Genomic DNA, 13,074 nt, shown 5'->3' on the forward strand with positions numbered 1-13,074 from the left:
GATGTGTGTGTATTGGCCTTTTATCATTTGGCGAAATCATTTACAACATTTTATCACTATTTTATTCAGATAATCTGTTTTTGACAAATCTGTAAAGCACTGATAATCCAGCCAATACTACAGAAGTAGGTTTTTTTGTTGATGACTGTATTAGACTGGGTGTGGTCATATGCTATATTCAACTGTAATGTTAGAGATTTCCCAGAGGGGGAAAAATATTCACTTGCAGTTACAACTGAATAATCTACATCTACATACATACTCTACACGCCACAATGTTGTGTATGGCAGAGAGAACCATGTAGCACTAGCAGTTATTTCCTTTCCTGTCTGTGTTTGAATCCTAATTTCTCTTTTTGTCTTCATGGCCCTTAAACAAAATGAACATTGACAACAGTTTCCGTTTCTGCAGTCAGCTGCAAATGCTTGTTATTTAAATTTTCTCAATAAAGCTTCACAAAAAGAAAGTTGCCTTTCCTACAAGAATTCCCATTTGAGTTCATGAAACATCTGTTATTTGTGTTGATCGAATAAACCAATAACAAACATGGCAGCACACTTCTGAATTGCTTCCTTTAATCTGACCTGGTGGTGATCCCAAACATTTGAGTAGTACTGTAGAATGGGTTGTACTACTGTTCCAAATGTGGTCTCCTTTGCAGGCGAGCTTCTCTTCTCTAGAACTCTCTCAATAAACAAAGTCAACCATTCACCTATCCTACTAATAGGTAATTTCTTCTCATCATTAGTAAAGCTTAAGAAACGCCTCCAACATTCACACCAATTAATGTTGCAACAACATTTACAAAAGTGTTGTTAATAACATTTATTCTTTCTAGATGTTACCCTTAGTATTACCTCTTATCACTATTCTTTTGGAAATTTCAAGGTTTAATTTTTGGTGTTGTCACCCTGTGATTCTTATATCAGTTTCCATTTCTAATGCTCAAACTTTGTGCTCAGAAACAAAGCTTTACAACTGATTTCTAGTCACTGAAATTGATCATGTTGGTAGCTTTTTAACATGCTGTGAGGCCGGACGTCATGTACTTGTAAGCCTGCTGGCAAAAAGTCCACAACAATGTGTACAACAGTCAACATGTTTATCAAGGCAACTACCTTTTTAATTGGCGAATGTGTTACTTTGATTCATTTAAATTTATACATAATCACCTGTAGTGGTTTCAATGTTGGTATCACTAGTGCGCCTATGTTGACAACTTATGTTACAAGATTTACCTTGCCTCTTATCTTGTAGTGTTTTCTGTTTACTTCAAACAAGATGACAGAGAACAATATCTAAATTCTGAGAAGTTGATGCATACTGAGGTACAACACGATTGTCTTTTCAGCATTTGTATTCTGTAAGTGTAATATCTGTCTTACTGTCATATTTCAGTATGATCTTCGGTCACTTCTTTACGTAGACCACTAGTTGGAATGTTACTAACAGATTTACTTGGGTTTCTTTACAGGCTCAGTATGCATACATCTATAAGTGCATGAGGGATGCGTTAGCGAATACAGCATATCCAAAACATGGTAAATATGATTAAATTGTTTGATAATGGTTAATTATGAAAAAAATTGAATTATTTTAAAGTTGTGTGTGTGCTTATTTTGTTTAGACAAAACTTCTACAAGTTCACTGGAACCAATCTATGAATCTGCAGGCCCTGCTCTAAATGCTACAGTCCACGACAGTTCAAGGATGCTGAATGCAAAATCGAATATAACTGAAAATGAATATGAACTGTAATTTATTGTTGAACATTATTTAATGTTGTGTATTGTGCTTACGAAATATGAACTGAATTAATTACATGAAATTTGATCTCATGATTTTCAAGCATCAATCATAAATGAGAGCTAAGATGAACAAGTGCTAGCAAAAAGGAAACACACTATATCCTCAATTTACAAAGGTGACAAAAATGATTTGGAAGTGATAATATTTCTTTTACCAACTGAATTGATTTGTAACTGGCTTCAATAGCTCTTGCTCAGATGATAATACAGTTATTTAGAGAAATAGAGCGCCGTATCTGACAAAATTTATAAAAAAATATCAGTGTGATATATGTTAGTTGGAGATGTTTATGTTCTCATAACAAGAACACCTCAAAAATAACCACGTGTTCACTTTACATACAGTAGAAAAAATTCTTCGCATGTAAATAAAATGCTATCTGAAAGTTCCTGATTTGTATCTGAATTGTATTGGTGTTTATTGTAATTTTGATAACTATTTTAAACCATTACGTATGCAAAATTTATTAGGCTAGGCTTCCATGTGGCCTGAATTATTTGAACATTTTGATGTCCACGCCATTGAATTTAGTAACTGGTTTTGTATTAACAGATGGTCTCACTTGAATGTTAATTACAACAGCTTTAAACTCATTTCTTTGTGCATCTAACAACATGCAACTTTTTGTTGTTTGGTTTTAATTATGGCATTTTAAAGTACAGAATTTTGATTTTCAATTTTTTTGCATTCTGCAGATGTATCTCTTAACATAAACCTGTGAAGTGTGAATTTACAGATTAGTGTGGACTAAATTTTAATACACCACAGCATGTTGTGTTCTTGACACTTACTCCAAGTTTTAATATTCATGATTACTGCAACAAATTTTGTGAAATATGCTGTGGGTTTTGTCACATTGTGAAGTTGAATGTATTGTGTTACAACTCGACATCTCATGCTGCATGATAACTGTTAAATACAGGCTTAGTCTTGTGTACATTAATCATACATAATGTTATGTCATCTCATTTTATCGCTATAATAATGATTGTGTCAAGTGTGTTTGTAAATATATTTAAGAAGAATGTGGATACCCACTCAAATTTTTATATCATACCTGATACTCAAACTGTACTCGGAGAGTGTTTCATGCAATCATATACATCAATTTCATCTAATGTAAATAAATGAACTCTGGAAATATCTTTTAATCTTTAGTCACAAAGAAATTATTCCAGATGTACTCAAATGATTCATGAATAACACCATGTGTATTTCACCTACCAAGTGATTATGCCCACCAATATCTTCATCTGTGCTGGTCTTTACCCATTACCAACACACATCTCACTATCTGAAAGTATCTTTAGGAATATGTGTGACTGATTGGTTGAAACAAAGAAACAATTAAAAAATAATGACTTTCATCCAGAATCTCAGTGACAGGAAATGACAGCCACTAGCATGTATTACAGTTAATTAAAATTCTTGCATTACAGGATTATGTTTGATATTTTGACATCCCTTCCTTTACAAGCTGTTACCTAATAAGATACTGATTTGACACATGACACTCACAGTAATGACACCAGCAATCATGTGAATAGTACAGCAGCAACAAGACAAAACAGACAGCAGTCACAATTAATAACTGTTGTGATTACAACTAATTTTTCTTGCTGTGGTCTTGTATAAAGGCTGGTTTGATTCATCTCTCCACACTACCTTATGCTACACAAGCCTCATCTCTGAATAACTACTGCAACCTACAACTATTTGAACATGCTTACTACACTCATCTCATGGTCTCCCACTACAGTTTACCTGTACCAACACACACACACACACACACACACACACACACACACACACACACACATATACACAAAATCACTACCCTCTATTAACAAACTGATGATTTCTTGATGCTGCAGGATGCGCCAAATCAATCAATCCTCCTTTTACGCAACTTGTATCATAAATTTCTTTTTTCTCCAGTTTGATTCTGTACCTCCTCAGTAACTACTCCGGCCAACCATCCGATTTTCAGCATTCTTCTGTAGCACTAAATTTCACAAGCATTCTCTTCTTGACTCAGCTCATTACTGTTCATGTTTCACTTCCCTACAAAGCAAAACCCCAAATTCATACCTTCACAAAGTGTTCCTATCACTTAAATATATATTAGATGTAAACAAACACCTGTTTATCAGAAATGCTTTCATTGCTATTGAAAGAAAACTGATAATAGTCAAAGTATGTGCAAAGTGCAGAGAATATTAAGAAATCTAGAAATGGTTTCACTGCTGTAGCCAGCCTGCACTGTATATTCTTTGTACTTAAGCCATTATCAGTTATCTCATTACAAAACAGCAAAACTCTTTTACTATCATCTTATAACCTCTTCTCAGAATGCTACATATTCCACACAACTGCTCTTCCAACACATTCGTTGCCTCAGACAGAATTTCAATGTTATTGGAAAATCTCAAAGTTTTTATTTCAGTCCCTTGAACTTAAATTCCCCCCACAAATTTTTGCTTCGTTTCTTTTACTGCTTGCTCAATGTGCAGACTGAATAGCATTGGAGACAGACTACAGCCCCATTTCACATCCTTCTCAACAACTGCTTCCTTTCATGTCACTGGAGTCTTACTTGCAGTCTTGTTTCTGTACAAATGGTAAATAATTTTTGCTCCCTGTATTTTATCCCTGGCATTTTTAGAATATCAGTTTGCTCCAATTAACATCTCTCTTAATTTAAAAATGCTATATACCTGAAAAAATGTGTATTTACTGATAATGTATCCATCACCACCCCACTACCACTTGGACTCTATTTGTCACCATTTACACCACCTTCCCATGCACTAACATCTTCCATGTTAAGAGCATAAAATTTATTGAAGGCAACCTCTCTCAGTGTCCTTCCTATTCTATATTCACTACCTCATATCTTATTCGCAATCAAATCTGAGGGAAATGTACAAAAACAAATCATGGCACAATCACACACACCCTTACAGTACCCTCCTATGCTAACTTCTTTATTGGTCATTTACAGGAAACCTTTGTAGCAACCCATAAATCCAAAACTCGTATCTGGTTTAGGTTCACTAAAGGTATCTTCATGATATGGACCCCAGATCAAGACCACTAACCTCACTCCTACACAGCCTTAACATCTCTCCTATCTTCTACACATGATCCTCCTCATTCAACATGACACTTCTCTGGGCATTAATCTCCATTTCTCTGATGGCTACATCCATACCGATGTCCTTATCAAACACACTAAAAATTGACAGTATGTGTGTTTTCTACAAGAAAAATTCTGTTGAGAAAACTAATAAATACAAGACAGAACTGCAATTTACTACTTACCTTCAGAAAGTGAAGCATTTAGTACTACTGATACACAAACATAAAAGTGAAAGTGATGACATTACTACTGCTCATGTTTTCTTAAACCATACCCACACCCATACCATTACTAATAATTTGAAACACTTTCCATGCTACCAAATAATATAATGTACTCCAGCATCACATGAAACAAGTGAATACAGTGGAAGAGAGCATTATATATCTTCCAAAAAAGGAAACTGTGTATTTCCCAGTGCATATAATTATGAGGGAAATGCTTTTGCGATTAATGTTTCATTTTCTCCTCTAAATTTTCCAATAAATAAATTTATAAAGGAGAATAGTTCTTTGTTTCAAACTCTTTATTTGGTAAGACCTGATAGCATGGGCAAATGCACGATACATACAGAATATTTACAACTTATGTCATTTTACAAGGAGTGAGAAATAGCTTCTGAAAGACAAGATATGAAAAATAAGTTTAAAATATATCAATAAATGATATAAAAAGCAACGTGGCTTCTACGGTAATGAAAAAACGTGAATCACAACTTAAGCCAAGGCTACCGTCTTGAAAATTTACAAAAATTACTTAAAGAAAATTAAATTATTTAATAAATTATGTAATATGAAAACATTGAACCAATAGTCATTGCTAAGGTATCAAATTATTTAAAAGTAGGTGAAATCAGAAAATATTATAATTAATAAATATCACAGCATTATATATACATTCTCGAGATATTTACAATAATGGCCCATTCATGGTGCTTTGTTTACAAAAAAAAAAAAAAAAGAATTTACAAGCCTAGGCAGCAAGCATACTGGTAACAAGTACAGACATAAATTTCATATTTCATTTCTTCCCTAAGTGTAGTAGCTTACATTTCTTTTAAGCTCGCAAATTAAGTTGAATGTCCTTCATAAACCTTATATCTTAATACTGCAAAATATCAAAATACTGGAGTACTATTATGCAGCCCCCCACCCAGAAAGTTGAATTGAGAAAGTCAAAGTTACTGTTTTACTGTCAGATGCACCATAAAAACTGAAATGAATGAAAGTTCTGAGTTTACCAATAAAGTTTTCCTGAACTGTGGACTGATAGGGCTGCGATTTCATGCTACTACTAAATTTAGTGTGTTATGCCAAATTTTGCACTTTGTGCGTATGTTCTTTAAATAATTGCTAAATGCAGCATGACATCATATCTGCCCATGGCTTTATGCCCACAATCACACAACACAAAAATCATTGCAAATAAACCTATTATATAAATAATGTGCACAGAAAATTGCACAGAAAATTGCACATATAGGTGCCTCTTGTTGAATTTCAAAAAAACATTCTGGGAACGAGAAAGACTCCCGACTTCCTCAACGGAGTGGAGAAGATGACAGCGAGGACAGGCTCCCTGGACCGGAGTTGACACTCAATTTGTCAATATCATCATCAGCTTGATTATTGCGTAGTTCTTGCAGTGTATAAACAAATTTGCTCCATTCATCAAGACGTGGTTGTGCCAATTGCTGTAATTGAAAAAAGTCTTTAAGTAATATGTTATATATTAACACAATGGAAGTGATTAAATTACCTGCCCCCCCCCCCCAAAAAAAAAAAAAAAATAAAATAAAAATAAATAAAAATAAAAAAATAAAAATAAAAGAAATAATTTGCCAAGTACTTGTATCCACATGAGCAACTGTATTAGAGATGCTATCTTGGAGTGAGAACACTCCTATGCAATCAATGCTTTTGATCACAGCCAGACTCCATTCGCCAGACACCAGATGCACGGAGGAATGCCTCATTCTGAAGTCTTGCAAGCTCAGGGACTTTCACATGCCACAGTGTAAAGGATGTACTGTAAGTATCTTGGTTCAGGAAAAACTGCACTGAGTGCCACTACAATGACAGGAGTTACTATCAAATATTGTGGATTCTAACAATGAATGGAGGGTCTAAAATGGTGCAAATAAGTGTGAATTCAGTACAGGAGAACAACAACTGGTGATAGCTATGTCATGAAGAACCACTTTCTTGCTGTGCAATAGAACATGCATTGAGGGAAAGAAAAGAAAGGGGAGGCCACCTGATAGAATTTTATACAGAGTATAATTTAACCACTGCTAACACTTGGTTTAAGAACCATTAACAACTACTACATATGTGGAAGAGACCTTGAGATTCTACAGTTTTCAGGTATACTGTGTAATGGTCAGACATATTTTGGAATCCAACTTTAAACTGCAATATATTTACAAAGGCAAATAAGTGACTGACTTTAATTTATTGGTTATGAGCTACAAATCAAAATTGAAGAGTTTTGTATTGTTTTTATCCCATTTCACATTTTCCAGAATTCAATTACATAGGTCTGTATATTAACCACTGAAAATATTTCAGCAACCTTCTGCACATGTATTTTTCAAATTATCTATTACACAATTTTGAAAAGCTTATATCTGTGGACTGAATCACTTATCAGAGAGTGATGGAGTGATATGAGTGACAGAAAAAGTCTAATTATTCGCTTTGAGCCAAGACTCCACCTGTATTGGCTTTGCTTGTCCTTCCCCGAAGTACTCAGTACAGCATGAAATTTCATTTACTATCGCAGTGTGGCATTTTTTGGTCAGCACAACTCTCTTCAGTTCAGCAAAATCATGGTGCCAGCACAATTTATGCTTCACTATTTGTTTGTGAAATCAAGGACGTTCATTGAAATAGTAGATGTTTGCAAAGAGGCAGTCTAGTGATCTATCTTGCACAAGCCTTTAAAAATGAATGGGACTGACAGAAGAGGGGAATGAGGATTCTCAGTACATATTATATAGTCACATAAGACATGAAATTATATTACAACACCATGCAGAAACATCCCCCAGCTTGTCACAAGCGAGTAACTCCCGTAACTGGGGAGAGGATGCTGTTTTGATCAAGACTGACATAGAACTCATTTAGGTAAAGCCCTCCACCTCCCCGAACTTGTCCTCTAAATGCTCAACAACAAACTGAGGCTTCATCGTCATGAAAGATTCCCCATCAGCTCTCGTACATACAAGGTACCAGGGCGAATAAGATCTGCTGCCATCCTTAGCCTGAAGTTCCTCCCATGGTGTGGCCAGGGAGGGGAATGATTTGGGGTTGTACTTCTGTGCGTTGAATTGAGCTCGTGATCACTTAGAGACTGCTGGTGTTTAACCACCAGCAAGAGATGATGGGCAATGCTTCGTCGCGTGTCATCCGCCCTCATGCCACCCACTCCGACCAGGGGGCCTCCCACAGCGCCACCCAGCCGCAGCAAAGGCTACCTGACAGGATGGCCATTGCAGGGAGTCCCTATGCCCCAGGGGGATGGGCATCTACTCCTTGACATACATGGGGAATTAAAGGCGCAGGCATCAGCAGAGCATTCCCTGGGTGGTCAGGGGGCTACAACCAAGAGCGTACATGGCAGCCCCACCACAACGGACTGGCTACCGTGCTGAATATCAGGTGCAAAGAAGTGCATGGTCATCGTCGACGCAGAAATCGACACTGCATAGTGCATGGTGGAAAACACACCCAGGAATGTGTCCTTGCCCAAGAGATGGAGAATGGGCAGGACTGCAATGCAACAATGAGAAAGTGGGCTAAACATCTCAATGCAGGATTGGCACGATGCACCTTGCAAGCTGCCCTTCCCCAACTGGCTTGCTCTTTGGGAAAATTTTGAAGAATGGAGGTAAAACCCTACAGGGGACCGTCACACAAAGGCCGAAACATATGAAACTCCTTGTAGTCTCCTCATACGACAGGCAGGAACACCTCGTGCCTACTCTAACCCCTGGACCCCCAGGGGGACAAGTCATATGCAGTGCAACTGCACTGACATTTAAATCCAGTGTGTTCAGAATTTCCCCCTCCCCCCACTCTCTCAGTGTGGCGTGGCAGTGGGGGAAATGTGCAGCAAGACTGAGCACTATGGTACTTTTGCCAGGGCATGGGTTATGAGCTGAAATCTTGGCCACTCCTGAATTACATGGGTAAGTGCCAGCAGTGTTGTACTGTTGGATGCAATAATTACCCGTAAAATGGGAGTCCTGGTTTTTTTTCTAGGACAGCATACCTACTCAATTTTATGAATCTTGAGGCATGTGTCCACAAACAAGTACCTTCTACAAGCACTTTCTGACATGTTTACATTAGGACTTGTACAAGTTTACTTCTGCAAGTCACTTCAACAAGTTAATTCCAGGAATTTGCTCCACATATTTCCAGTAGCGTTTCCAATAGAGGTGTCATGAGACAGGCAAATGGAAGCTTACTGTGTCACAGCTAAAAACAGAGTAGGCACTAAAAACAAAGTTCAGAAAATATTTGGGTGAAGAAATGGATACATATTTAATTTATCACAAAACACTATCAAATAAAATAAAATCGGTGGACTTCACTCAGAGTAAAAACTTTCGGAGAACGTTGTTTGCTGACTTCAAACATCTTGTGTCAATTTTTTTTGAGTCACCAGTCTTCTGACTGGTTTGATGCAGCCCGCCACTTATTCCTCTCTTATGCCAACCTCTTCATCTCAGTCTAGCACTTGCAACCTACATCCTCAATTATTTGCTGGATGTATTCCAGTCTCTGTCTTCCTCTACAGTTTTTACCCTCTATAGCACCCTCTAGTATTATGGAAGATATTCCCTGATGTCTTAATAGATATCCTATTACCCCGTCCCTTTTTCTTGTCAGTGTTTTCCACATATTCCTCTCCTTTCTGATCGTGCGCAGAACCACCTCATCACCTTACCATCCACCTACTTTTCAAAGTTTGTGTGTAGCACCACATCTCAAATGCTTTTATTCTCTTCTGTTTCGGTTTTCCCACAGACCTCGATTCACTATCATACGAGGGCTATCCACAAAGTACATTACGTTTTGGAATTAAAAATAAATAAAGTATTGGAAAGTTTTTTTATTATATACAGATGAAAGCCACACTTAAATACTACTTTTCTACATAGTTGCCATTTAAATTAAGGCACTTATTGTAGCGATAGACAAGCTTGGAAATTCCTTTGTCGTAAACTTCGGCCGCCTGCGCCTTCAACCACGTGGTTAATCAGTAACCCGGAAGTCGCAGGAGGCCGAATTTTACGACGAAGGAATTACCAAGCTCGTCCATCGCTATGATAAGTGCCTTAATTTAAATGGCAACTATGTAGAAAAGTAGTATTTAAGTGTGGCTTTCATCTGTATATAATAATAAAACTTTCCAATACTTTATTTATTTTTAATTCCAAAACGTAATGTACTTTGTGGATAGCCCTCGTATGATAGTGAATCGAGGTCTGTGGGAAAACCGAAACAGAAGAGAATAAAAGCATTTGAGATGTGGTGCTACAGACAAACTTTGAAAAGTAGGTGGATGGTAAGGTGTTGAGGTGGTTCTGCGCACGATCAGAAAGGAGAGGAATATGTGGAAAACACTGACAAGAAAAAGGGACGGGGTAATAGGATATCTATTAAGACATCAGGGAATATCTTCCATAATACTAGAGGGTGCTATAGAGGGTAAAAACTGTAGAGGAAGACAGAGACTGGAATACATCCAGCAAATAATTGAGGATGTAGGTTGCAAGTGCTAGACTGAGATGAAGAGGTTGGCATAAGAGAGGAATAAGTGGCGGGCTGCATCAAACCAGTCAGAAGACTGGTGACTCAAAAAAAATTGACACAAGATGTTTGAAGTCAGCAAACAACGTTCTCCGAAAGTTTTTACTCTGAGTGAAGTCCACCGATTTTATTTTATTTGATAGTGTTTTGTGATAAATTAAATATGTATCCATTTCTTCACCCAAATATTTTCTGAACTTTGTTTTTAGTGCCTACTCTGTTTTTAGCTGTGACACAGTAAGCTTCCATTTGCCTGTCTCATGACACCTCTATTGGAAACGCTACTGGAAATACGCGGAGCAAATTCCTGGAATTAACTTGTTGAAGTGACTTGCAGAAGTAAACTTGTACAAGTCCTAATGTAAACATGTCAGAAAGTGCTTGTAGAAGGTACTTGTTTGTGGACACATGCCTCAAGATTCATAAAATTGAGTAGGTATGCTGTCCTAGAAAAAAAACCAGGACTCCCATTTTACGGGTAATTATTGCATCCAACAGTACAACACTGCTGGCACTTACCCATGTAATTCAGGAGTGGCCAAGATTTCAGCTCATAACCCATGCCCTGGCAAAAGTACCATAGTGCTCAGTCTTGCTGCACATTTCCCCCACTGCCATGCCACACTGAGAGAGTGGGGGGAGGGGGAAATTCTGAACACACTGGATTTAAATGTCAGTGCAGTTGCACTGCATATGACTTGTCCCCCTGGGGGTCCAGGGGTTAGAGTAGGCACGAGGTATTCCTGCCTGTCGTATGAGGAGACTACAAGGAGTTTCACATGTTTTGGCCTTTGTGTGACGGTCCCCTGTACGGTTTTACCTCCATTCTTCAAAATTTTCCCAAAGAGCAAGCCAATTGGGGAAGGGCACCTTGCAAGGTGCATCGTGCCAATCCTGCATTGAGATGTTTAGCCCATTTTCTCATTGTTGCATTGCAGTCCTGCCCATTCTCCATCTCTTGGGCAAGGACACATTCCTGGGTGCGTTTTCCACCATGCACTATGCAGTGTCGATTTCTGTGTCGACGATGACCATGCACTTCTTTGCACCTGATATTCAGCACGGTAGCCAGTCCGTTGTGGTGGGGCTGCCATGTACGCTCTTGGTTGTAGCCCCCTGGCCACCAGGGAATGCTCTGCTGATGCCTGCGCCTTTAATTCCCCATGTATGTCAAGGAGTAGATGCCCATCCCCCTGGGGCATCGGGATTGCCTGCAGTGGCCATCATGTCTGGTAGCCTTTGCTGCGGCTGGGTGGCGCTGTGGTGAGGCCCCCTGGTTGGAGTGGGTGGCATGAGGGCGGATGACGCGCGACGAAGCATTGCCCATCATCTCTTGCTGGTGGTGAAACACCAGCAGTCTCTAAGTGATCACGAGCTCAATTCAACGCACAGAAGTACAGCCCCAAATCATTCCTCCCCCCCCCCCCCCTGGCCACACCGTGGGAGGAACTTCAGGCTAAGGATGGCAGCAGATCTTATTCGCCCTGGTACCTTGTATGTACGAGAGCTGGTGGGGAATCTTTCATGACGATGAAGCCTCAGTTTGTTGTTGAGCATTTAGAGGACAAGTTCGGGGAGGTGGAGGGCTTGACCTAAATGAGATCTGTGTCAGTCTTGATCAAAACAGCATCCTCTCCCCAGTTACGGGAGTTACTCGCTTGTGACAAGCTGGGGGATGTTTCTGCATGGTGTTGTAATATAATTTCATGTCTTATGTGACTATATAATATGTACTGAGAATCCTCATTCCCCTCTTCTGTCAGTCCCATTCATTTTTAAAGGCTTGTGCAAGATAGATTATTTATTTTTAAATCCAAAACGTAATGTACTTTGTGGATAGCCCTCGTACAATGCCATGCTTCAAACGTACATTCTCATAAATCTTTTCCTCAAATTAAGGCCTAAGTTTGATACCAGTAGATTTCTCTTGATTACATATACCCTTTTTGCCATTGCTAGTCTGCTTTTGATGTCGTCCTTGCTCCATCCACCATTGGTTATTTTGCCCCTAGGTTGCAGAATTCCTCAACTTCATTTACTCTGTGACCATCAACTCCTGATGTTAAGTTTCTCACTGTTCTCATTACTTTTGTCTTTCTTCAATTTAATCTTAATCACTATTCTATACTCATTAGACCGTTCTTTCCATTCAGCAGACCATGTAATTGTTCTTCACTTTCACTGAGGATAACAGTGTCACCAGCGAATCATATCACTGAATCCTTTCAGCTTGAATTTTAATTCCACTCCTGGACCTCTCTTTTATTTCCATCATTGCTTCTTCTGTGTATAGATTGGAC

General features: G+C 38.4%; 2 protein-coding genes across 4 annotated transcripts in view; one reads left to right on the forward strand and one right to left on the reverse strand.

Moving 5' to 3' along the window:
* Positions 1-2,961, forward strand: part of LOC124622596 (phosphatidylinositol phosphatase PTPRQ-like) — a 431,781-nt gene extending 428,820 nt beyond the window's left edge. For all 3 annotated transcript variants that reach the window (XM_047148348.1, XM_047148350.1, XM_047148349.1), the window contains 2 exons: positions 1,476-1,542; positions 1,629-2,961. In XM_047148348.1, the coding sequence (XP_047004304.1) occupies positions 1,476-1,542; positions 1,629-1,759 (198 nt within the window). In that variant the 3' untranslated portion in view covers positions 1,760-2,961. The remainder of the gene's footprint in view (positions 1-1,475; positions 1,543-1,628) is intronic.
* Positions 2,962-6,414: 3,453 nt separating this feature from the next.
* Positions 6,415-13,074, reverse strand: part of LOC124622490 (cytoplasmic dynein 1 intermediate chain-like) — a 198,877-nt gene continuing 192,217 nt past the window's right edge. The window contains 1 exon segment of the mRNA XM_047148204.1: positions 6,415-6,645. Coding sequence (XP_047004160.1) covers positions 6,493-6,645 — 153 coding nt within the window. The 3' untranslated portion in view covers positions 6,415-6,492.

This window comes from Schistocerca americana, chromosome 7 (assembly GCF_021461395.2).
Source record: "Schistocerca americana isolate TAMUIC-IGC-003095 chromosome 7, iqSchAmer2.1, whole genome shotgun sequence".
Taxonomy (NCBI): Eukaryota; Metazoa; Arthropoda; class Insecta; order Orthoptera; family Acrididae; genus Schistocerca; species Schistocerca americana.